Here is a 25,384-nt window from a genome sequence, read left to right as displayed (position 1 = left end):
TATCACAGAGCAGGCTGTGTGTGCAGATCTCTGCCTGGCCCCACAGGTTATACATCTCTGAGCAGTATATTGCTGTGCAGGTCTGAGATGAGAGGAGTGCGCAGTGTGAAGGTGACGGTGTGCCAGCAGGAAGGAGCAGATACAAGTTACATTCTATCTGCAGGAAAAGAGCTGGAGAGGACAGGAGAGCAGACAGGCAGCTCACAGCCCACTGGTGAGTAGACTGAGGCTGCACAGCTAACTGGGACAATATTGGAGGGGGTGGAAGTGGTGTCTTGTACCAAGCGCTGCAAAATGCAGCTACAAATAGTGAGTGCTTGCTATGTGTGTGTGTGTATGGGGGGGGGGGGGGGGGGGGGGGCTGAATTAGTGGGGCTGATGGTCAAGGTCAGGCATCGAAGTGGGGATGGCTAGGGTTAGGCATCAGATCAGAAGAGGGATATTGACAAAGCAGGCGACCATGATAGGTGTAGAGGGGCACAGCAGGAGGGAGTTTCCTGGTCATCTACTATTCACTGACAGGTAATAGTGCTTTTTCACTTTAATGCTCGATTTATATGCAAGCTTGGCAAGTTTTAAAGGGACATTACTCAATTATACAGGATGTCTTATTTACTTACATAGATTGCCAGGGGCTGAATTTATGATGTTTATTTAACATGCTTATTAAAGCAGGAGTGCTTTTATATTGGCTTATTACCTACCTGTACATTGAGTCATGAACTTTGTACTGTGATTTGATATAATACTGATTGGACCCCTCACATGCTATTGTGTTGTTTGTTTTACTTGGTTTTAATTGGATTTGTTCCTCAGTAAAAGTATATTTGATTATTCTAGCTGCAAGTTTTGGAAACATTCGACTTTTATTGTTTAGTTCCAATATGGATGCCTTGTCTTTATATATAGAGAAGAGGAGGGTTCTGTTTGAGAATAGGGTTAGGTTTAGCTGTAAATAGTACCGGAATTTTACTGTCGTTATTGGCACTTTAAAAAAGTAGAGTATCAGTAAATTTAACGATATTCTACTATTGGCTATTTCTGGGCGCCAAACTTTCCGGGCGATCTTTTGCATGTATGCTTTGTGCCATGTTAACTTTTGAATCAGGGTACAATTAATTGGCTAACTGTAAAAGATAAAATAGACGTAAGTAAGCCAGTAAGGCCCGGTTCACATTAGCGTTCCAGGTCCGGCTTTCCCGGACCCGGAACGCTCCGTACACAGCGGATGGTGAATGGATACAGAGCTGGGACAAGGTCCTTCAGCACCCAAGGCTGAGACCCCAAAGTGCGCCCCTCCAATCCTGCCACCCCAGCCATCACACGCTGATTGCTATTAGACTAAGAGGCACCACAGGGCCCACAACCTCCTCAACACCTTAACATGTAGTTATCTGGCTTGCAGTCACTGCCATGTATCCCCTTTTCTTATTTCTTTCTGCCTCAAACACAATAAGGAATGACAGCTGAATGAATTCTGCGCCCCCTCTTACACTGCGCCCTGAGGCTGGAGCCTCTCCAGCCTATGCCTCGGCCCGGCCCTGGATGGATACATTGTTAATCAATGTATCCATTCACACTCGTGCGACCGTCCGGATCCGATGCGGGAACGCAGCTCCGGGACGATCCGGCTTTTTTCCAACATGGTGCGGCTGTGGACCCGGGCCGGATCCTGACCCTTCGCATGCGGCCATGCTGTGCAATGAGAAACGGATGTTTCTCATCACACTGGCAATAGGACCGGATGCTTCCAGCACCGGTCCTATGCCACTTGGGGGGCCCGGACTACACGCCGGTATCCCCCATGCTTGCGGTGCCTTTCTGGAACTGCAATGTATCTAGTTCCGGCTACTTTATTGAAATTTAAAAACAATAATGGTGCACAAGCCAGCCTGGGGCCCCAGGAACTCTCACTGCCCGGGGCCCCAGAACCAGCATGCAACACCATATGTGAGTGCAGCCAAGCCCTGGATCTGCCACACCCAGGAGCTTGTCCCCAACTGCTCTGAAACTTACCAAACACACAGGAGAAACTCACTTCCCAAACAGTTCTCTGCTGCTTATATAGAGCCTGCAGGCTGCTTGTAAGCCAATCAAGAAGTGCACATACACATGACACCTAGTCTGCAGTGATTGATTCAAACAGAAGCTGAGCTACTCAGCTAGTCATAGGAGAGGGTTTCAGTTGCATATAGACAATGGCTATATGGCCAGCAGGGGGCACCAGCGTGCAGGATATACCCTCTCATCTGCCCCCCTCCTAACTAAACTGCATGGGAATCTACATTAAAATTTAAAAACAATAATGGTGCACAAGCCAGCCTGGGGCCCCAGGAACTCTCACTGCCCGGGGCCCCAGAACCAGCATGCAACACCATATGTGAGCGCAGCCAAGCCCTGGATCTGCCACACCCAGGAGCTTGTCCCCAACTGCTCTGAAACTTACCAAACACACAGGAGAAACTCACTTCCCAAACAGTTCTCTGCTGCTTATATAGAGCCTGCAGGCTGCTTGTAAGCCAATCAAGAAGTGCACATACACATGACACCTAGTCTGCAGTGATTGATTCAAACAGAAGCTGAGCTACTCAGCTAGTCATAGGAGAGGGTTTCAGTTGCATATAGACAATGGCTATATGGCCAGCAGGGGGCACCAGCGTGCAGGATATACCCTCTCATCTGCCCCCCTCCTAACTAAACTGCATGGGAATCTACATTAAAATTTAAAAACAATAATGGTGCACAAGCCAGCCTGGGGCCCCAGGAACTCTCACTGCCCGGGGCCCCAGAACCAGCATGCAACACCATATGTGAGCGCAGCCAAGCCCTGGATCTGCCACACCCAGGAGCTTGTCCCCAACTGCTCTGAAACTTACCAAACACACAGGAGAAACTCACTTCCCAAACAGTTCTCTGCTGCTTATATAGAGCCTGCAGGCTGCTTGTAAGCCAATCAAGAAGTGCACATACACATGACACCTAGTCTGCAGTGATTGATTCAAACAGAAGCTGAGCTACTCAGCTAGTCATAGGAGAGGGTTTCAGTTGCATATAGACAATGGCTATATGGCCAGCAGGGGGCACCAGCGTGCAGGATATACCCTCTCATCTGCCCCCCTCCTAACTAAACTGCATGGGAATCTACATTAAAATTTAAAAACAATAATGGTGCACAAGCCAGCCTGGGGCCCCAGGAACTCTCACTGCCCGGGGCCCCAGAACCAGCATGCAACACCATATGTGAGCGCAGCCAAGCCCTGGATCTGCCACACCCAGGAGCTTGTCCCCAACTGCTCTGAAACTTACCAAACACACAGAAGAAACTCACTTCCCAAACAGTTCTCTGCTGCTTATATAGAGCCTGCAGGCTGCTTGTAAGCCAATCAAGAAGTGCACATACACATGACACCTAGTCTGCAGTGATTGATTCAAACAGAAGCTGAGCTACTCAGCTAGTCATAGGAGAGGGTTTCAGTTGCATATAGACAATGGCTATATGGCCAGCAGGGGGCACCAGCGTGCAGGATATACCCTCTCATCTGCCCCCCTCCTAACTAAACTGCATGGGAATCTACATTAAAATTTAAAAACAATAATGGTGCACAAGCCAGCCTGGGGCCCCAGGAACTCTCACTGCCCGGGGCCCCAGAACCAGCATGCAACACCATATGTGAGCGCAGCCAAGCCCTGGATCTGCCACACCCAGGAGCTTGTCCCCAACTGCTCTGAAACTTACCAAACACACAGGAGAAACTCACTTCCCAAACAGTTCTCTGCTGCTTATATAGAGCCTGCAGGCTGCTTGTAAGCCAATCAAGAAGTGCACATACACATGTGAGTTTCTCCGGCTACTTTATTGGTCTCTTTGCGGCCCCCGGACCCGGACCCTGGACACTTGCGAACTCGAACCGCAAGTGTGAACGGGGCCTAACTGTTATCAGGGTGACAGATCAGAGGGGAAATCTTTAACCCACAATGGCCTTGATTCATAAAGCATCACCGCATGGGGTAATGCAGAAAACAGGTGATTTTACCGAGCAGTTAGGTAAGTGTCACTTCATAAAGTCTGTTACCGCATGGAAAGCTGAATTTACCAAGCAGTGAGGTAAAATACCGCCTTGTGCGGCAAATACCTCAACACATGTCAGTAAATGTCAATTCATAAAGACTAGAACATGCAGTAAAGCTCAGAAACATATGTGGTGATTACCGGCAGCTCTGGTGTGTCGGAAACAGTGCGGAGACTGTGCTGAGCCGTGACTCACAGAAGCAGAGAGGGCTAACCTATGGCTAACAGAAGAAGAGAGCCAATAGAAACAGCCCCTGTCTCCTTCAAGTCCCGCTGATTGGATGCTTATAAGATGCAATAGCTTCTCCGGAGGAACAAGCTTTTCTGCCCCCCCCCAGCAGCAGAGGATAGAGAGAGATTGCAGAGAAAAAGAGGTTTCCCCTGCAGCCCTTCAGACTTTTAACCCTTTAGGTTCCTTTTTGAATATGTAGAGGGGCAAGTGAGGAAATCACCTAAGCATGGCACGTTTAATGTTTCTTGCAGCTCATCTAAGCTGTGGCAATAAAATGTTAAAAAAGACTAATGCACAGATTCAGAGGGAGCGGAGGCAGTATAACAAACATGTACATGGCAAAGGGATGTCGGGAATGCTTTTTACTGTTGTAATGCTGTCACCGCATGGAACAACAACAACTCCACACTCTTCTGCTGTTACCTAACAGGTTTTTGTGAACTGAAGTCCATTTTTCGGTAAATTACCAAACCTCTACTGCACCTGTGAACATTCTTATGAATTACCAAGCAAAAGTCTAAAAATACTGAATACTGTATTTTAACAACCTGATTTTTTTTTTGCACAGCCCTTTATGAATTGGGGCCAATCTGTGCAGCGCAAAAGAAGCTTCTTCTGCCTTCCAGCAGCCAGCCCCAGCTCTCTGTAAATGGCAGCAGCCGTTAGGGCTAATCCTGACTCTAACAGAGCAAAATTCAAGTTTAATTTTGTTTCTTTCAGTTTAATTAAGCTAAGTCTAATTTTACACACAAAAAAAGACAGAATGACAAGAGGTGCCACAGAGGGGGAACAAAAGGGCAGGAGGAGGCACATAAGGTGTTATGTGGGACTGGAGGGGTGACATAAGGTGGTACAGGGGACAGGAGGAGGCACAGAAGGTGGTACGGGGGACAAGAGAAAGAACATAAGGTGGTACGGGGGACTGGAGGGGTGACATAAGGTTGCATGGGGGACAGGAGGAGGCACAAAAGGTGGTACGGGGGACAAGAATAAGAATATAAAGTGGTAAGGGGGAGGCACATAGCGGCACAGGAGGAGGCACATAAGGTGATACAAGGGACAGGAGTACTTTGTTCTTTGGTTGAACTCGATGGACGTATGTCTTTTTTCAACCCAAATAACTATGTAACATATAAAGTTGCACTGGGGACAGGAGGAGACATATAAAGTCATACAGGGGACGGGAGGAGGCACATAAGGTGTTATGGGGGACTGGAGGGGCGACATAAGGGGGTACGGGGGACAGGAGGAGGCACATACAATGGCACGGGGGACAGGAGGAGGCCTAGATGAACAGAAGGAGGCACATAAGGTGGTACGGGGGACAGGAGAAGGCACAGGGGGACAGGAGGAGGCACATAAGGTGATACGGGGGACAGAAGGAGGCATATAAAGTCGTACGGGAGACAGGAGGAGGCACATAAGGCGGTATTAGGTGAAGGGAGAGGTAGTATGTTTTTACTTAACTCTTACTTAATGTTATCTCTTTTGCTTGCTCACACATATATAAACACATAGAGAAATAGGACGCAGTTATTGACACATTAATGTAATCGTAGTGTTAAGATAATACCAGGTAGTACGCTAGTGCAGTAACAGGCAAGGCTCATACAACAAGGCTTAGCAGAAGTGCTTAACAAGGCCAAAGACGCCATCTTGTATGCAGGCATCCATATAAAGTTAAGTTAGCATTGTAGTCTCATGTTACATATACATATATCGTTTATACTCTTATAGGAAAATTACATGTTTAGTTCAGTTGTGATATTAAGATGTAATTTCAAAAATTTCAGTTTGAAGCTAACCACCAAGCTCAAGTCGTTGCTTCACCCATGCCCAGAGCCGGGACAAGGTCCTCCAGCACCCAAGGCTGAGACACCAAAGTGCGCCCCCCCATCCCTGCCACACCAGCCGTCACACACTGATTGCTATAAGACTAAGAGGCGCCACAGGGCCCACAACCTCCCCAACACCTTAATCTCTAGTTATCTGACTTGCAGTCACTGCCATGTATCCCCTTTTCTTATTTCTTTCTGCTTCAAACACAATTAGGAATGACAGCTGAATGAATTTTGCGCCCCCTCCTACACTGCGCCCTGAGGCTGGAGCCTCTCCAGCCTATGCCTCGGCCCGGCCCTGCCCATGCCACAACATCCCGCCACCAGTTCTGGGCATACAGCCAGGGTACATTGCACCTGCTAGAGTTTCCTGTCAACAAGTAGCTCTGCAGAAATAAGAAATATAGGTACTTTCTACCCATGTGCTGATTTGTGGTTTGGATCTTTATATATCACTCCCTTTCCGCCCAATAAACATTCTCTCTGCAATACATGACATGCTTGTGTCTGTGTATTATTCATGTGGGTAGAATCTTGGCATGCCAATAGTGATTAAACTATAAGACCGTTACATTTTTATATAACTATCTTCATCTTATCAGTAGTATTGTAGCGTTAATTATAGGGTATAAGCTTACATTGGGGACTGGAGGAGCGACATAAGGTGGTATGGGGGGACAGGAGGAGGATTTCTAGTGTGATCAAATATGACTAGGACTGACAAAACTGAAGTGCAGGTCTAAGCTGTCTGCAGGTTTAATGCTATTTTAGTTGTCAGGCATTTCTCCTCCCATGCACATGGTAAACTATAGATCAGAACAATAGTCTGAGCTTCAGGTGCCACTTCCTGGGAAAACCTGAAACTCAGAAGAATATGAGGTGTTCAATTACTCCAATCAGAGAAAATGTAGGGAAAAGGAAGTGATGTAGATTAGGGGGTGGGGTCTACTAGAATACTCAGGGAGAGACTTGGAAGGTGTCCCTTCTGGTGGCCTGGGTACGTTGGAGAGGAAGGCTTGGTACGATCTGTGTAATGGGTAACTATTTTCTTACATTTTCTATGTTTTCTGCATTTCATTTATTGTTCATCTTTATTTATTGTTCAAGTATTTATTGTGTGATAACATTTTTCGTATCTTTGTCTCAATCTTTTCAATCAACTTCTGAACCTCCTTTTCTAAAGGTGCCCCTACACTTGTTGATTTCCCTCTTAGATTCCACCCAAACGATTGTCATTCGATTTTGACCAAAAATCCATAGAAAGTTTCAGGCCCCTTTTACACTTGCCTTGCAAGCGGGCATTGCATTACCCTGTTTCACCACAGGTTAACTCAACGACAATGCAAGGCAATGGGGCCCGGCACACATGTCGCGTCAGAGGTGCCAGATCAGCCATCACAAAGGCAACAGCGTCTTACTGTTGGACTTACACGGCGATGCAGCAGTGGTGGAAGTAATGTAAGTCCATGGGCAACGCAGGGGCTTTAAATATGTTAGTGGCAGTGCGAATGCACGGAACAACGGAAATACAATGAGGAAACCCGGGAATCCCAATGATGTACTTCCTGTCGAGCAGGGAGCATGCAACGCGGTGCTGTTGACATTGCACTGTATTAAACAGTGCAATGTTGCAATTTAATCGATTTTCAATAGATTACATGCTAGAATCTATTGAAAATTGATGTGCAGTGTGTTCCTTCCTGAATGAATTCCTTTCAGAGAGAAATCGATCATTTTGCCACATCAGGTGGCAATCTATAAGTGTATGGCAAGTGTATGTTAAAGCCTAGTAGACACCTTTCCATTGGCCGATTTGACCATTTCCATGTAGCATGAGGGCCAACAGATTTTAAATGCTATGAACAGATGGTGTAGGTAAACTCTCATACTACATGGAGGTGGTAAAATTGGTCAGTGTTTGGCCAATCAAAATTGAAGGTGTGTACCAAGCTTAAGTCTGATTTTTGTTCATTAATTCTTCTATGTTGCTCTGCTATCTATCGGGCTACAAAAATAAGCACATCTCTTTTTTTTGAATCTCTTACTAATGATCATGTCATATATATATAAATGCCTGGGCTTGTTTCCAAGGATCTAGAGATCCATGCATTATTTTGATTATACATTCCTGGTCTTTTAAAGGGAACCTGAAGTGAAAATAAACTTATAATGAATTGTATGTGTAGTACAGCTAAGAAATAGAACATTAGTAGTAAAGATATGTCTCGTTTTGTATCCAATACAGGAAGAGTTAAGAAACGTCACTTGTTATCTATGCACAAGAGCTTCTCTGAGCTCTCCGACTAATTTAGTCAGAGAGCAGTGCTATTCTCTGAAGCACTTATACATCAAAGAAACAGTAAAAGAGATATATTTTACTGCAGTGAAGTACAAAGGTTCATTAGCTTGACTCTGTTGCATAGTTGAAAATGCAGAGTGTAGTTTGTATACTGCAAACATAAGAGAATGATGAAATGTTATATATAAAAAAAAAAGCAATATACCTGAAAATAAAATTTGAGACTTTTTTCTTTTGCTACTAACGTTCTATTAATTATCCGCACTACATAAACAATTCATTATATCATAAGTTCTTTTCACTTCAGTGTCACTTTAATTATATATTGCAGTTGCACAACTATGTCAAGACTCAAGCACTTTATTGTCATTGTGCATCACAACTAAATTACTGCACAACGAAATTGGTTTTTGTTCACCCCAAAACAACACGAGGACTAGTCTATTCAATTCAGGCTCTGATGTGTTTACATAACAATAGACATTATCAGCACTGAAACTCACAAGATACTTTGCCATGTGTGGCATGCTCAAATTGTCTCAATCTGTGCGTACTCACCTCTGACAGATGTCACCAGTCGGGGATCTGGCCAGGCGACATTGCTGGGCTGCACACAAGCTATGTAGCTGACAAAGCTCTGTGTTGCTATGCCCCCCCCCCCCCCCACATCGCAACACAGCGATGGAGGAATGGCAAGCAGAGTAATGTCACATGGTGGGGGAGCAGGGCGAACTATAGGATCGGCGTCATTGGGGTTGAGTAGATCCGCCTGGTCAAGCGCTCGCGGGTTGGGGGTCGGGGGACTGCCGTACATATGCCTGATAATTGGCTAAGGTGGTCGTTATCCACTGCTTCAGCCGACTTAAGTCAGGCATGTGTTCTGGCCTCAAACCGGACTTGAACTCAGAACTTCCTCTCTGCTCTAAAAGATACACAACAGCATCATAACCTTAAGGCTAGTTACACACCAGGACGTTGCGTTTACGGGACGTTATAGAGCACATAACGTGCCCCTAACGCAATGCCTGGTGCTCTCTGGTGTGGACGTCGGAGTGAGCCGCGTTGTGCAGCTCACTCTGGCGTCCGTGATGCCGTGATGCTTACTCTTGGACGCATGCGGCATTACGTGGTCCCGCCCGGCCAATCGCCGCACAGAGCGGCCGCTCCAGGAAGTAAACACTGCACGTCACTGAGTGCAGTGAATATTAATTAGCCATGTGCCCGGCCGCTCTCCCCTCCTCCCCAACATGACTGAGCATGTGCAGACAGTCTAACGCGGCTTAGCCGCATAGAACGCACAGCATGCAGCACTTTGCTGCATTACAACGTAACGCAACGTGGGCAGTGTGAACAGCCCACTTGTGTTACATTGCTGTGCGTTGGGGGAGCGTTACAGGCTGCACTAACGTGCGCCTGTAACGTCCCTGTGTGCAAGAAGCCTTAAAGAAAAACATTTCTTCGTTACAGCTGATACAAATCCTTCCTAAAATAAATCTGCACAGTTTCTACTTCCTGCTTTCATGGAAGCAGACATATTGTTAACATCCTGTGCTTTCAAATGAGCTTATCTGCCATGGAAGTCAGGTGACACAGGGGAGAGATCAAATTATAACTAGTGATTAGCCACAGATGAGGGGGAATTAGACAGGCTAAACTCTCGAAATACATACAGGGTGCATTTCTCTCCGTTTTCCTTCTGTCCTGTGCAAGAGTTCAGATCCATTTTGCAATGCAATACTATACATTTAAACATTAAAAAATCCTTTCATTTCCTTTCTGACTTGGATCAATTCCCCCATACGCAGCATACAGATTTTCAATAGATTTTACAATGAAATCTATTGAAAATCTATCAAACTGCGGCATTGCACTCTTTGATGCAGTGCAACGCTATGGGCCGTCGATCTACTTCCACTCCCCTGCCATGTACAATGGACCAAAATTTATTGTCTAGTCTGATCATAATTTCAGTCCATTTTTTCCACAAATTGATCAAAATTATGATGAATGTGGCTCATTGCCGCTTACTTTACAGGTGTATTACATATTACAGCAGAGTCCCCTGTTATCCAGAAAGCAGGCAACCGGAAGTGCATACATATGAAGTCGCCACCGGGAGACTTGGGCGCCGGATACAGCCAGTATATGACTTATCCTGCTGCTGCACAAGTTCCCGACGGCGTTAATTACTCTCCCCCTCCAGGTCCACGAGGATAGTGGGGAAAGATGTAATTCGGCTTCCAGCTATTGCTGGAGGTCAAATTACAGTATTTACAAAGTAACTTCAGCTCCGTCTTTTGACACCGCCAAAGTTACTCAGTGTGCGCCGCTAAAGCTGTAATTCCTATTACGGTCTATGGTGGAGCTGGCTGCTCCCAAATATCCTACACTGTTATTACAGCGCTCGACCGGAAGTCTCAACTAACCGGTATGCCTAAAGGATAACAGGGATCTCTGTTTTGGGGTGTTCTGGGGGGTTTGCACTGCCACAACATACTCACCAAGCCTCCAGCAATGTCCAGCATCACCTTGCGCGCTCCTAGCAGCTTCTGGCATCCATGCACACAAGTCAGTGTGTCACGTGACCTAATGGGGCACTCCGGCTCCCATGCACAGGGGAAGCCAGAATGCTGCTAGGAGCCGGTGAGGTCATGCTGGACATAGCTGGAGGATCGGTGAGTATTCTGCCTGCACCTGGGGGGGAGATTTGTGCTTTTTTTTGGCTGGTTGCTCAAGCATCCAGCAAGCATATGTATCCGGCATCAGGCAATCCCCGCCGATGCCGGATACTGGGGACTGTGCTGTATGGCGGTTTTAGTAGCAGATAACACTGGGGCGCCAGTGATGCTTTTTTGTTGCCTATTGCACCTATTTCATGCATATATATGCATTACTTAGGGTCCAGTTGTTATGTATACTTGATTGTTTTTCATTTTTGTGGTCCCTATTATGTATATCACTGAGTAACAGTACAGTATATAACCTGGGTTCACGTGCTACAGTCTTTTAATTGTTTTTATTCAGGGATATGTCCCTAATACATTGTGTTATATCGGACAGCAATTTTGCACTGATCCATCTGCTAGATGGATGTCTTTTGATGTATATACGGTATAATGGGGCTCATTGCATCACAGACAACAGGCCTCTTCTTAGGCGAGTATCTACATTTTTCACCTCAGTTCAGGTTTACTTTAACCACTTATCCTGTCCGGGGCAGTATATCTACACCCTGCAGGACTTAAAGGGGAACTGTTGCGAAAATCTTAACATTTAAAACACATACAAATAAGAAGTACGTTTCTTCCAGATTAAAATGAGCCATAAATTACTTTTCTCCTATGTTGCTGTCACTTACAGTAGGTAGTAGAAATCTGACATTACCGACAGTTTTTGGGCTAGTCCATATCTCCATAGGGGATTCTCAGCATGGCTTTTATTCTTCATAAAGACATTCCCTGAAATTGATTAATACAAAGATGCTGGCCAGCCTCCCTGTTCACTGCACACTATTTTGACAGTTGGACGGAGCAACTACCATTCACTAAGTGCTTTTAAAAATAAAGAAATCCCTGAGAACCTCCCTTTGAGAAGATGGGCTAGTCCAAAATCTGTCGGTAATGACAGATTGCTACTTCTTATTGTAAGTGGCAGGAACATAGGAGAAAAGTAATTTATGGCTAATTTTACTCTGGGAGAAATGTACTTCTTATTTGTATGTGTTTTAAATTTTAAGATTTTCGCAACAGTTCCTCTTTAAGTTTGCACACAGAGGCATAGATATACGTCGCCCGCCGTGATCACCGTTGTGCGCGCTCCTGTTTGCTGCGTTCTCGCCGCCGCCTGTTAGCCCCAAGATCATGGAATGGGAATGCAGTTCCCATTCATTGATATAAATCCCCATGTCAATGATCGCTGGCATCAATGAGATGCAGCTAAAGGTTACATGAGATCCATTTTGTCTACTCATTTAGTTACATGGTATCCATTTTGTCTCTTAATTCATTTTGTGTCAGCTAAATTGTCTATATTCAATGTCTAATGTTCATGGTTTAATATTTAGTTTCTGCAACAGGTAGAAAGGAAAGGGAAATGACTCCAGCACTCAAAGGGTTCTGCGGTGTAGGACTGGGCCAGCCTGTATTGGAACCATGGATGGATGAGGGTACAAAATCTTTCAATTGGCGTGCTCAAGCCACATAGACATATGCATAAATGCTGAGGAAGAGAGGAGGCGGGGCTGGCACTGCGCGTAAAGATTTATATGTGTCATAAACAAGAATAAAAAACAAGCACTCACAGTCCGCGCCGCTGGCGCTTGCTCACTGCATTGGAGGGGATCCCCTCCAACACAGAGAGAAAGCACCAGCGGTGCAAAACGGTGGTCTGCGGAGGACCACAGACCTGGCGCCCACCGCTGTCAGCATCGCCTGTAAACTGGACTGTGAGTGCTTGTTTTTTATACTTGTTTATGATGCAAATAAATGTTTAAGTGCAGTGCCAGCCCCGCCTCCTCTCTTCCTCAGCATTAATATTTAGTTTCACTCATCAACTATGTGGAAATTCCCCTCTTGATGTTTTGATAATGAGCAGCATGAAATGTCATGACGACCTGAAAATCCCTAACCACAGAATGTATTTTAGTCTTATCTATCACAAACTTCCTCAGCTACAAGCAATTAGCATAAATGTGTTATTTTATATCTTTCCTTTACATATGGCACCTGGCCCCCCTGGAAACTGTAATGCTACATATGTATGCTTATACTTGTATAACCCTTGTGCACTTGCGCAGTAGAATCATGTTTACCTCACTCAATATTAGCTATATAATCCCTGCTTTCCCATTAAACGTCAGGTAATTCTTTGATGCCATACAACTTGTTTGTGTGGCTTCTTTATAAAGGCAGCCCCAGGACTTCCTAACGCTGATCGAGTGCAGTCCTGGGGCGTGTTCTGCAGGAGATTGCATCTCCACAGCTCCGCTCCGCCATCAGTCACCCAGTAACGATCGCCGCTAGGAGACTGTTAGACGGCAAAACCACCGTCTACTTACTCAGTACAGCGCTGCAATCTATGGCAGTGCTATACTAGGGACAGCCGTGTGTCCCTCTGGGGGGCAGGGAAACGATCCGCTGTCATAGGCTAAAGCTATGACAGCTGACCGCGCTGATTGGCTGATGGGGGAGGGAGGGTGGGATTTAAAAAAAATAAAATTACGCATTTTTATTACAAAAATAAAGACATAAATATTTATTAAAAAAAACAAACATCCTGGAAGCGATCATAGCCCACCAACAGAGAGCTCTGTTGGTGGGCAGAAAAGGGGGGGGATCACTTGTGTGCTGAGTTGTGCTGCCCTGCAGCAAGCCCTTAAAGCGGACCCAAACCAAACATCCTTTTAATTCAAAATATTTAGTTGCAGCACTCTGACACATACAAAGATAAATAAACACTCCTTCAAGCCTATGATAATTTCAGTGCATGCTTTTCACCCTTCTCTTTTCATTACTAGGGTTATACAGGTGGCAGCCATTAGCAATTCCTCCTTTGCCGGACACCACCTACTCCACCAGTTTGCCGGATTCTGTCCCAACAATATGAAAGGAAGGGAGGGGTTCCTCCAATAAATGTAAAATATTTTATATTTGTCATCATGCAGCTGAAAAAAGGCTGCTATTTATTATTATAATTTAGAAAATAGATTTTATTTCTGAAATCTTGTATTTTTAATTTGGGTCCACTTTAAAGCTGCATTGGCTTTAATTGTAAAAAATGGCCTGGTCACTAGGGGGGTTTAAGACCATGGTCCTCAAGTGGTTAAGAAGCAGGAAAATGGAAGGCTCACATCTGCTGAAGAATCAGCCAAGCATATAGACAAGACAAGACAAATAACATTTATATTGCGCTTTTCTCCTTGCGGACTCAAAGCGCCAGAGCAGAGCAGCAGCCGCTAGGGCGCGCTCTATTGGCAGTAGCAGTGTAAGGGAGACTTGCCAAAGGTCTCCTACTGAATGCTGGCTTACTGAACAGGCAGAGCCGAGATTCGAACCCAGGTCTCCTGTGTCAGAGGCAGAACCCTTAACCATTACACCATCAGCCAACTGTAGGACTGATATTCTTATTGCATACAAAAACAGGACAAGGCATTTCAGAGGTGTCCCCTAATTGTTCAGGTCAATAGCAGCACAACAACATACCTGGAAATAAAATACATACATATATAAAAGCTTGTTTTAATGCTTTATAAAGACTACTAGATCTAGGAGAACGACTGTCAAGGTTGTAGCACAAATCCAAGTGGGGGCAGTTATTCCCCACCAAGCGTATATGGTTTTTGCTAAACTGTGGCAACCTGGAAAGTGTGAGTACCCTTTTATTGTCTGAAAATGTACTTGCAGGGCCGGTTCTCTCATGAAGCAAGGTGAAACATTTGCATCAGCTGGCAGAGATTACAGGGGCAGCATGTTTTTACTGTGTTTACACTTACAGCATGCAGTCAGAGTAGGAGGGGAAGTGAGAGGAGAGCGAGGTGAAGAGGTCATCATTGGGGAAAAGCAGCTTGTTGTGCTGTGTGAGGAGTCTGACAGTGAGTGAGGAGGTGGGAGGTAGGAGAGCAGCAGTGTTTCATTTGACTTGCACAGCAGCAGGGAGGAGCTGACACTGCTGTCCTGACTGAGGAGGAATGGAGTGGCTGAGGGTGAGCAGTTTGTTTGTCACAGACTCACAGTCACACAGTGTGTTATTGTGTTGAGCTGCAGCATGTCATATGAGAGCATTGCTGTGCGATCATTCCAAATTCAGGGAGGCGCATACTCACAAGTTTGCCTCAGGCAGCAAGAAGTCTAGAACCGGCCCTGTATACTTGTGTCTTGCAGTCTGCACTATTGGCTCCTGGTTGTTTCTTTATATTTTGTTCAGTCCCTGGGGTTCTAGGTACCTTTTATCTTAAGTAGTGCTACATAGTTATTTGGGTTGAAAAAAGACATACATCCATCGAGTTCAACCAGAGAAAAACAAAAAGTACAACACCAGCCTGCTCCCTCACATATCCCTGTTGATCCAGAGGAAGGCGAAAAACCCCCACAAGGCATGGCCCAATTAGCCCCAAAAGGGAAAAAAAATCCTTCCTGACTCCAGATGGCAATCAGATAAAATCCCTGGATCAAAACCACTGGGCATTACCTAGTAATTGTAGCCATGGATGTCTTTCAACGCAAGGAAAGCATCTAAGCCCCCTTTAAATGCAGATTTCTTTATTTTCACTGTATTCATCAGCATGATGTAATTATTTGAAATCACAATAAAGCAGTTGACAGCAGTGCCGGCGTTCTCTTTCCTCTCTTTGGATTGTACAGATTTGACTGCAGCCTGAGCACACTGTAAAGATTGCTGTTGTACCAGAAGTCTCTTTAACCCCCCTTCTCCCATCACCGCACGCTACACAGCAGTGCCAGCACTTTCATCTCCCAGCACTACACTTTAAAGTAAACCTGAGATGAGGGAAACAAGTTTTATTTACTTACCTGGAGCTTCTTTCAGACCATCGGTTTCCTCCAGATCCACTCTGTTGTGCCCATCCTAAAGATTGCCGACTGCGCATGCACGAACTCAGCTGCATGTCTCCTGGATCACATTCATGTAGCTTGGAGCGCTCTGCATATGTTCATTGTAGTCTTTGCACAATATCGCGTGACTGGTCCAGTTGGAAAGGCAAGGCGGCACAACGGAGTGGATCGGGAGGAAGCCAAGGAACCTGTAAGGCTACAGGGGCTGAATGACCTTGTTCAGCCAACTAAGACCACTTCCTTATGAGCTGCTGGTATATTCACGCTGCTTGTGGCTCCTGATTTGCCAGAACAATGTGAATATTAGTCTGTGTGTTTTGATGAGCACAGCTCACATGTTAGCATGCGCCTGTACTCCTTATCCACCCCCCTGACACACCCCCATCCAGCACCGATCAGCAGCTAGAAGCTGATGTAAGTCACTGTAGGTCACTTACCCTCCTTGTTCCTGCACTAAACAGCTCTCTCCTCCTCTCCCTTGTCCATCGGACTCTTGTATGTGCATTTACTTGGCCGTGGCTTGATGACATCATCAGCCGGGACTTGGCATTTGTGGACACTAGAGGGTGGCGGTAGGAGAAAGAGGAAGAGAGAGACAACTGCTGCAGGATCCAGGAGGGTGGATATTTACTTACACAGCTGCTTCCTGCTGCCGATCTCTGCAAGGACGGATACCAGAGGGACAGAACAAGACTACCAGGGATAAGAGGGACACTACCATACTACCAGGGGTCCGTTAAAGGAGAAGGAGGTACCACCAGAGCCGGGACACGGTCCTCCAGCACCCAAGGCTGAAACACCAAAGTGCGCCCCTCCATCCTTCCCACCCCAGCCATCACACATTGATTGCTATTAGACTAAGAAGCCTCACAAGGCTCCTAACACCCCCAACACCTTAATATCTAGTTATCTGGCTTGCAGCCATAGCCATGTATCCCCTTTTCTTATTTCTCTCTGCTTCAAACACAATTGTTGTGCGCCCCCTCCTACACTGCGCCGAGGCTGGAGCCTCTCTCCCCTCTGCCTCGGCCTGGCCCTAGGTACCACTAGACTAATGCTTAAATGGAAAGAGGATAGCACTAGACTATCAGGGGACCCTGAAAGTGGATGGTGGTACCACTAGACCACCACAAAATCCTTAAAAGGGGAAGTGGTGGCACCACTAGACTGCCAGGGAATCCCTGGAAGGGGGGTGGACCGCTAGACTACTACGGAAAGCTATTGGGGGAGGGGGGGGGGGGCACTAGACTACCAGGGAGAGATGTGAGGAAAAGGGGGTACATTAGACAACCAAAAATTCCTTAAAGGGGAAGGACGGGACCACTAGACTATCAGGGCCTACCGTAAAGTAGAAGGTAGTGATCCCCCTGATAACTAGACTACACGGGAACAATATATTTTAATTGTAAGCTCACAAGGGCAGGGCTCTTTCACCCATTTGTGTCTTGGAATTTGTTATACATTTTATTAATGTTATTTTTGTCACTGTAATTACCAGTTCTGTATTTGTTATTGATTCTGTACTTTGTACCAGATTTGTATTTTGTACATTGGTATATACCATTGTCTGTATTATTATGTATCCCATGTTTGTTTCTTTCTTTGTACAGCACCACAGAATATGTTGGCACTTCAAAAATCAATAAGAATAATAACACTAATAAACAGGGGGGGGGGTCACTAGATCCCACGGAAAGGTCAGCTGGACCCCAAGGTAATATCTAAAGGACAAGTGACGTGAGAAGAATATGGAGGCTGCCATAATTATTTCCTTTTAATCTATGCAAGTTGCCTAGCAGGCCTGCTGATCTCTTTGGCTGCAATAGTGTCTGAATAACACTAAACACAAGCAGTGACAGATTTGACAATAATATAAGATACAAATGATCTTCTGCATGCATGTTCGGGGTCTATAGCTAAAAGTATTAGAAGCAGAGGATCAGCAGGACAGCCAGGAAACTGGTGCTGCTTAAAAGGAAATAAATAGCCTCCATATCACTATCCCTTCAGTTGTCCTTTAAATAGTAGGGCAAACTACTAGTTCACTAGGACAAGCTATACCAAAAAGAGGGGGAAAATACGTGTTTTTCCACAGACTTTCACTGCTGGCTTCATTTATACAATTGTCATTGAGATTTAAAAAGTTTAACTTTGATGCATCAAATTAAATTTGAAAAGTTGGGTTTGGTGGTTGTACTCTAAAATGCCCAACAGCTGCACACACTGCAATAAAAGTAGCGAGGAAACAAAAAGGAAAAGCAGATCTTATAGAGAGTTGTGCTGTATGTGATAAATGATTTGTTTTTTCTTCTGTTACAGCGGTTGTTACACGTTCCAAAAGAACTTCCAAGAAAACAGGCATCATGACAGATTCCATCCCTGGTGACCAGGAACTAGAAGAGCAGAACGTGACAGATGACAGATTAGTGACATCAGATGAACAGGGTGACAGCAGCAATGAGTCAGAGTACAACCCCTCTAATGATGAGCTGGACTCCCACTCTGACACAGAGGAGCAAAAGACAACATCCAACGGAAAGCCAAAGTTATCCTGTGATGAGTGTGGGAAACACTTCATAAGTAGATCCCAACTAACAATCCACCAGAGGGTTCATACAGGAGAGAAGCCCTATGAATGTTCAGAGTGTGGGAAATGTTTCACTCAAAAACAAGCTCTTCAGAGTCATCAGCATATCCACACTGGGGTGAAGCCTCTTCATTGTGATGAGTGTGGAAAGGGGTTTCATCATAAATCAGAGCTTATAACCCACCAGAGGTATCATACAGGAGAAAGGCCTTTCCAGTGTACAGAGTGTGGGAAAAGATATGCTGCAAATAACATGCTCCGTAGACATAAACGGTCCCACATGAAAGTCAAACTATTTTCATGCTCTGAGTGCAGTAAAAGTTTCCCCACCAGAGGCCAACTAGATCGTCACCATATTGTTCATACCGGAGAGAAGCCACATGAGTGCCCTGAGTGTGCGAAATGTTTCTCTTCAAAGGGTCATCTCACCAGGCACCAGACAATCCATAGCAATGACACACACTTTAAGTGTTCCAAATGTGGAGAAGGTTTCCGCCTTAAAAGTCACCTTGATCAACATGAAAAAGATCATATGATAGAGACAATACAAGTGTGTCGTGAATGTAAGAAGGAGTTTTCCACAAAGGCTGGTCTTCATGTACACGAGAGAACTCACACAGGAGAAAAACTGTTTGAGTGTTGTGAATGTGGTGAAAAGTTTCTCTTGAAGTCTGAGCTCCTTAAACATGAGACAACTCACACAGCAGAGAAAAAGTTTGAGTGCCCCGAGTGTGGGAAGGTGTTTTCCACTACATCTGGCCTTTATGTACATGTGAGAAGTCACAAGGGAAAGAAATCACTTGACTGTCGTGAATGTGGGAAAAGGTTTTCAAGCAAATCTGCTCTTTTAATTCATGAGAGAAGTCACACAGGAGATAAACAATTTCAGTGCCGTGAATGTGGGAAGTGGTTATCCACTATATTTGGTCTTCGAGTACATGAGAGAAATCACGCAGGAGACAAACCGTTTCCATGTGCAGAATGTGGGAAATGTTTTGCTGCAAAATACTTAATGAGAAGGCATATGCTCATTCACACAGGTAACAAACACTTGGCCTGCTCAGAGTGTGGGAAGAAGTTTCATAGTAAGAGAAACCTACATCATCACCTCTCTACTACTCATACACAAGCATCCAGGCACAAAAATAAGGCCCAGATACCATTTCAATGCCCTGAATGTGGAATATGTTGTTTACATAAATCAAAATTCATAAACCATATGAGAGTCCACACTGGAGAGAAACCTTTCAGTTGTTCAGAGTGTGGGAAAGGTTTTAAAATAAAAGCACATCTGGTCACTCACCAGAGAATCCACACTGGAGTAAAGCCATACTCTTGCCCCATATGTGGCAAGTCTTTTGCTGACAATGGCAATTTGGAAAAGCACAAAATAATTCACACAGAAGATAAGCCTTTTGAGTGTTCAGAGTGTGGGAAAGGTTTCAAACGAAACAAGGAACTTGAGTCTCATCAGAGGATCCACACTGGTGAGAAACCTTTTGTGTGCACTGAATGTGGTCAGGCCTACAAAGATAAAAGAAACCTCATCCTACACCAGAAAAACCACACTGGGGAGAAACCTTTTGCCTGCTCTGAATGTGGGAAGAGATTTTCTATAAAATCTAATTGTATCAAGCACAGGATGAGGCACATCGATGAGAGATCTATTCCTTGTCTGGAGTGTGGCAAAACCTTTAATGATAAGATATGTCTGGACATACATCATCGGATCCACACTGGAGAAAAACCATATGAGTGTCGGGAGTGTGGAAAATGTTTCCGGGATAGTGGGAGCCTTCGAAATCACGAGAAAAAACACACAGCTCTTGACTCATAACTGTAAAAAGTCTAGGACATGCACCAAATAGACATGGACAGTCCTTCTAGCCACAGCAATGTTTGGGATGGGAGGGGTAACTTTGTACTTGGAGGTTGTAAAAATGAAAATGTGATGTGTTGTTTAGAAATGCTTATTTTAAAATAAACCTGAATTACATTTCCAAATGTCTCCTGACCCCCTCCAATTTGGTGGAATTCCGAAATTGCCTGTGAAATTCTGCCGGTATCTGTTGATGGTTTTAAGCTGAAAATTCAGTTCAATGGCATCAAGTCCTAGAGAGAGAGAGAGAGCTCATTTTTCTCTTGGGTATATCACAATGGTACATGCTAGGCTGGCTTCAGCATGTAGCATTGTAGTGTGTTGTGTTGGTGGTATAATGGTTAGGATAGCAGCCTACCGAGCACTAGACCTGGGTTCAATTCCCGGCCAATGTGAATTGGCTTTTGACATGCTACAAATCCTTAAGCAAGCTAATTTTTCTCTTGGATATATCATAATGGTACATGCTAGGCTGGCTTCAGCATGTAGTGTTGGTGGTGGTATAGTGGTTAAGTGAGTTACCTACCACACACTCAGACCTGCCTTCTATTCCCAGCCAATGTGAGTTTGCTTTTGACATGCTACAAATCCTTAAGCAAGCTAATTTTTCTCTTGGCTTGATCATAATGGTACATGCTAGGCTGGCTTTAGAATGTAGTGTTGGTGGGGGTATAGTGGTTAAGTGAGTTACCTACCACACACTGAGACCTGGGTTCAATTCCCAGCCACGGTATGTAAGCTGGCTTTTGAAATACAATTCCCTGGAAGATGAGACCCAGGAGGGAGGCAGAAAGGAAGGGAATCAGGTAGAAATTAGTTAGGTGAGGAAATAAATTTGAATTCCGTGGAATTCCATTTTAGAGCTATAGCAATTCCGTTCCGTCATATCGGAGTCGGAATCACGGAATTTACAATTCCGCGGAATCCAGCAACCATCCCTAGGTGCAATGCCTTGCAAAAGTATCCCCCCTCCCCTCTTAGCATTCTCCATGTTTTGTTGCCTCACAACTTGGAATTAAAATGGATTGTTTGAGAGTTTGCACCATTTCATAAGAAAAAACTTGTGCGTGCATAAGTATTCAACCCGACCACCACCCAAGACCCAAGTCAGTACTGTGCGGAGCCACCCTTTGTGGCAATTACAGCTGCAAGTCACTTTGGATATGTTTCTTTGAGTTTGCCACTGAGATTATTGCCCATTCCTCGAGACAAACCTCATTCCAACTCCTTCTAGTTGGATGGTTTTCGCTTGTGAATAGCAATGTTCATGTCTGACCACAGATTCTCTGTTGGATTGAGGTCTGCATTTTGACTAGGCCATACCAACACATTTAAATGTTTCCCCTTAAACTACTGGAGTGTTGGTTTACCAGTATGCTTTAGGTCATTGTACTGCTGGAAGACAAACCTCCGTTTCAGTCTGAAATCACTGGCATACTGACTGGTTTTGCTCAGGAATATCCCTCTATTCCTCACCATCCATCTTTCCCTTGAAAATCAATCAGTCTCCCAGTCCCTACTGCTTAAAAACATCCCCACAGCATGATGCCGCCACCGACATGTTTCACTGTAGCGATGGTGTTCCTAGGGTGATGGGATATATTGTGTTTGCGTCAGACATAGCACTTTCCTTGGTGGCTGAAAAGTTCAATTTTATGCCTGCTATATACCATGCAGTTTTCTGTCAGTTAGACATGTGGGATCGATTATTTTCGACAGGTCCGATCTGATTTCTGATCGATTTTCCAATCACTTTTATACAAAATTGATCTGAAAAACAATTGAAAATGAGATTGGACCTGTGAGAAATAATGAATTTGTCTCATCTACAGTATCTGATGGGAAATTGCATAGTGTGTACCAGGCATAAAGGTATGTACACAAGTCTGATTTTTCCGAATTTGTCGTTCAAACCGGTCGTTTAAACGATAGTTGGCCATGTGTACGTTCGATCGTTAGATTGATAGCAGCAGTTTTGACTGATTCTCTCGGCGGATCCGTGGACTAACTGTCGTTTAAACGACAGTTAGGTCCGTACATGTGTACAAACGACTTGTTTTTTGAAAGTCTATCAGTTTCACACATTCAAGCAACAAGTCGTTTGACCAGTCATTTAATCTAGTCCATTATTCTATCTGTCTATTATCAAGTTGGTTAAACGACATGTAAATTAGCACATCAAATGACTTGTTGGTCAGTGTATACATGACGTCTGAACGACTTGTTGTTTGAACTTCAAGCCGTTCAAAAGACCGGTTTATAGAAATCAGGCATAAGTTGGACGTGTATACGCACCTTGTCTCATCAGACCAGAGCAACTTCCCACTACGTGCCTTTTGGCAAACTCAGAACATGTCTTCTTATTTTTAACGCTGAGTAAAATAGCTTTTTTTCTGGCCACTCTTCTATTAGGCCCAGCTCTATGGCATGTACGGCTTATTGTGGTCCTAAGGACAGAAACTCCTGTCTCTGGTGTGGAACTCTGCAACTCCTGCATGGTTACCTTTGGTCTTTGTGCTGCCTCTCTTGATTAAGGCGCTCCTCGCTCGGTCTGTGGCCCTCTCTTGGCAGGTTTGATGTGGTACCATGTTCTTTCCATTTGAAGAAGATGGATTTGATGGTGCCCAGGGGATATTCAAAGCTTTGGATATTTTTGTATAACCCAACTCTGATTTGTAACTCTCAACAACTTTGTCCCTGAATGTTTGGAGAGCTCCTTGGTGTTCATGGACCATGGTGTGTTGCCTCTTGCTTAGTGTTGTTAAAACATCTCTAACATAATTTACCATATGAACATGTACCAACTTTGGAGATATTGCAAACTACACATTAAGGGCTGGTTCAGACGGACGCTTGCGGAGCGTTTACCGCAAGCGTTCGGACCGTCGCGGTAAACGTTCCCATTCAAGTGAATGGGAGCGTTTACACCGAGCTTTTGCGCGCTTTTACCCGAACGCGGCGTTCGGGTCCCGATTTTCGCGAGCGTTCGGGCTGCCCCTGGAAGCAACATGTAGCTTCCAGGGAGCGGCCAACCGCGACGGCTAATGTTCCCCTACGGAAAAAAAAAACGCGACCGCATCACGACGCGACCGAAGGCTACTGAAAGCCTGACCGCGCAGCCGCCGCAACGCCCCCAGACGCGACGCTACGCAGATGTCCGTCTGAACCAGCCCTAAGGCTCTGTTCACATCTAAAAACGAAATTGCTGAATGCAGAGATTTTCGATTTTGTGCGCACTTTTCCCCCATCCCGGCTCTCCACTGCGCGCTACAATTTTGTGCAAAGCAAATTTGTAATCGCTTTTACAGAGCGTTTTTTCACTTGCTGACGTTAGTCAGGAAGTGAACTCTTTGACCCGGAAAATAATAAATACAATGTATTTATTCTTAAAAATGCAAACGCAATCACCGCATAAAGCGATTTTGTGAGAGTTCAGCGCTCTTCCTAAACCTTCCGTGAGGGCTCATTCACATCTAGGGCGTTTTCAGCCTTTTTTCAAGCACAGGCGATTTTTAAAATCGCCCACAAAACGCTTCTGCAATTAATTTCCATGAGAAGGTTCAATATCAGCGTGTTTCTTTCACTTTGCACTCCACAAAGCGGTCTCCTGTACCATTTCTGGGGCAATTTTGCTCTAATTGAAGGTATAGGAAGAGCGCTAAACTTTCACAAAATCGGTTTGTGCGGCGATTGCATTCGCAATTTTAAGAATAAATACATTGTATCGATACATTTCTGGGTCATAGCGTCCACTTCCTGACTTGCGTCAGGGAGTGAATTAAAAAAAATCGCTCTGCGAAAGCAGTTTAGAAAAGTGTTGTAAAAAAACTCAGCGTGCAGGCAAATGCCAGGAGGCGCTAAAATAATTACGCACAAAATCGCAAAATGCTTGCGATTTCAATTTTAGATGTAAACAGAGCCTTAGAGCAAAATCTCTCCAAAAATGGTGCAGGAAGCGCTTTGCAGAGCACAAAGCGGATGAAACGCGCTGATACGAACCTTCTCATAGAGATTCATTGCACAAGTGTTTTGTGGGAGATTTTGAAAATGGCCTGCGCTTGAAAAAAGGCCGAAAACGCCCCTAGTGTGAACAAGCCCCAACTATGTATCTATTTGTATTTCTACTATTGAATATCATGACTGTACAGTGTCTTGAATTTCTCATGTATATTTGTTCCCCAATATTTGTTTTGTACTATGTACAAATCTTTCGTATGCTACGAAAAATGTTGGCGCTATATAAATAAAAAATAATAATAATAAAGCTTCCGAGGCCTTTCTGAAAAGGTGTGTTTATACCAGCAGTTCATGTGGACTTCATTTCACTTATTATGGGACTTTTGAAGGTAACTGGTTGCTCTAGGACTTTTTAGGGGCTTCATGACAAATGGGGTGAATACATATGCACACATTATTTTTATTTGTTTTCATATACGTATATTTTTTTCTCATTTCACCTTCACTTCACCTAACTTACACTGTTTTGTGCAGAACCATCACATCAAATATAATTAACTACTTTAGCATTTTGGACGTAGCTGCTATGTCCAAAATGCTACAGTAGCTGAAACTAGCTGCCACGCGCACTCCCGCCACCGCCTGTTAGCCCGGAGATCAATGAATGAATGGATATCAATGAATATGAGAAAGTTCCAGTTCCCCCACTACTATAAGCTCTTTCTGCAGCATATATGCTGGCCTCAGAGTAAGAGAGGGTGAAAGGGTTAGGGCATCCTGACTTTGGGATTGGAAGATACATGGGTGGACAAAGAATTTGGTTGATGGTTGCAGGGGCAATCTATATGGTGCAAGCCAATTTAGAAGCACAGACTGAGGATGGGGAAAACTGGACAACCATCCTGGTGTTTTTGGTGAATACAGCAGATGTTATATTCAATAAAAAGATCAACAG

General features: G+C 44.7%; 1 protein-coding gene across 3 annotated transcripts; it reads left to right on the top strand.

The window, feature by feature from the left end:
• Nucleotides 1-24,770, top strand: LOC137534522 (zinc finger protein 850-like). Of its 3 annotated transcripts, XM_068256059.1 has the most exons (3): nt 6,860-7,176; nt 12,514-12,603; nt 18,326-24,770. In XM_068256059.1, exons 1-3 carry the CDS (start codon nt 7,173-7,175, stop codon nt 20,428-20,430), a joined length of 2,199 nt encoding a protein of 732 aa, XP_068112160.1. In that variant the 5' UTR covers nt 6,860-7,172; the 3' UTR covers nt 20,431-24,770. The 3 variants fall into 3 exon arrangements, with proteins under 3 accessions (XP_068112159.1, XP_068112160.1, XP_068112161.1); XM_068256058.1 differs by lacking the exons at nt 6,860-7,176; nt 12,514-12,603 and adding an exon at nt 1-214; XM_068256060.1 differs by lacking the exon at nt 12,514-12,603.
• Nucleotides 24,771-25,384: the final 614 nt, after the last annotated feature.

The sequence above is a fragment of the Hyperolius riggenbachi genome, chromosome 10, assembly GCF_040937935.1.
Source record: "Hyperolius riggenbachi isolate aHypRig1 chromosome 10, aHypRig1.pri, whole genome shotgun sequence".
Lineage (NCBI taxonomy): Eukaryota > Metazoa > Chordata > Amphibia > Anura > Hyperoliidae > Hyperolius > Hyperolius riggenbachi.
This window is presented reverse-complemented; position numbering and strand designations above follow the sequence as displayed.

Excerpts from the sequence above, each read along its gene's own strand:
- LOC137534522 (XM_068256058.1), top strand. The coding sequence starts at position 88 with ATGAGAGGAGTGCGCAGTGTGAAGGTGACGGTGTGCCAGCAGGAAGGA. Across the intron at positions 215-18,325 it reads AGGCAGCTCACAGCCCACTG|CGGTTGTTACACGTTCCAAA; the intron begins GTGAGTAGACTG and ends CTTCTGTTACAG.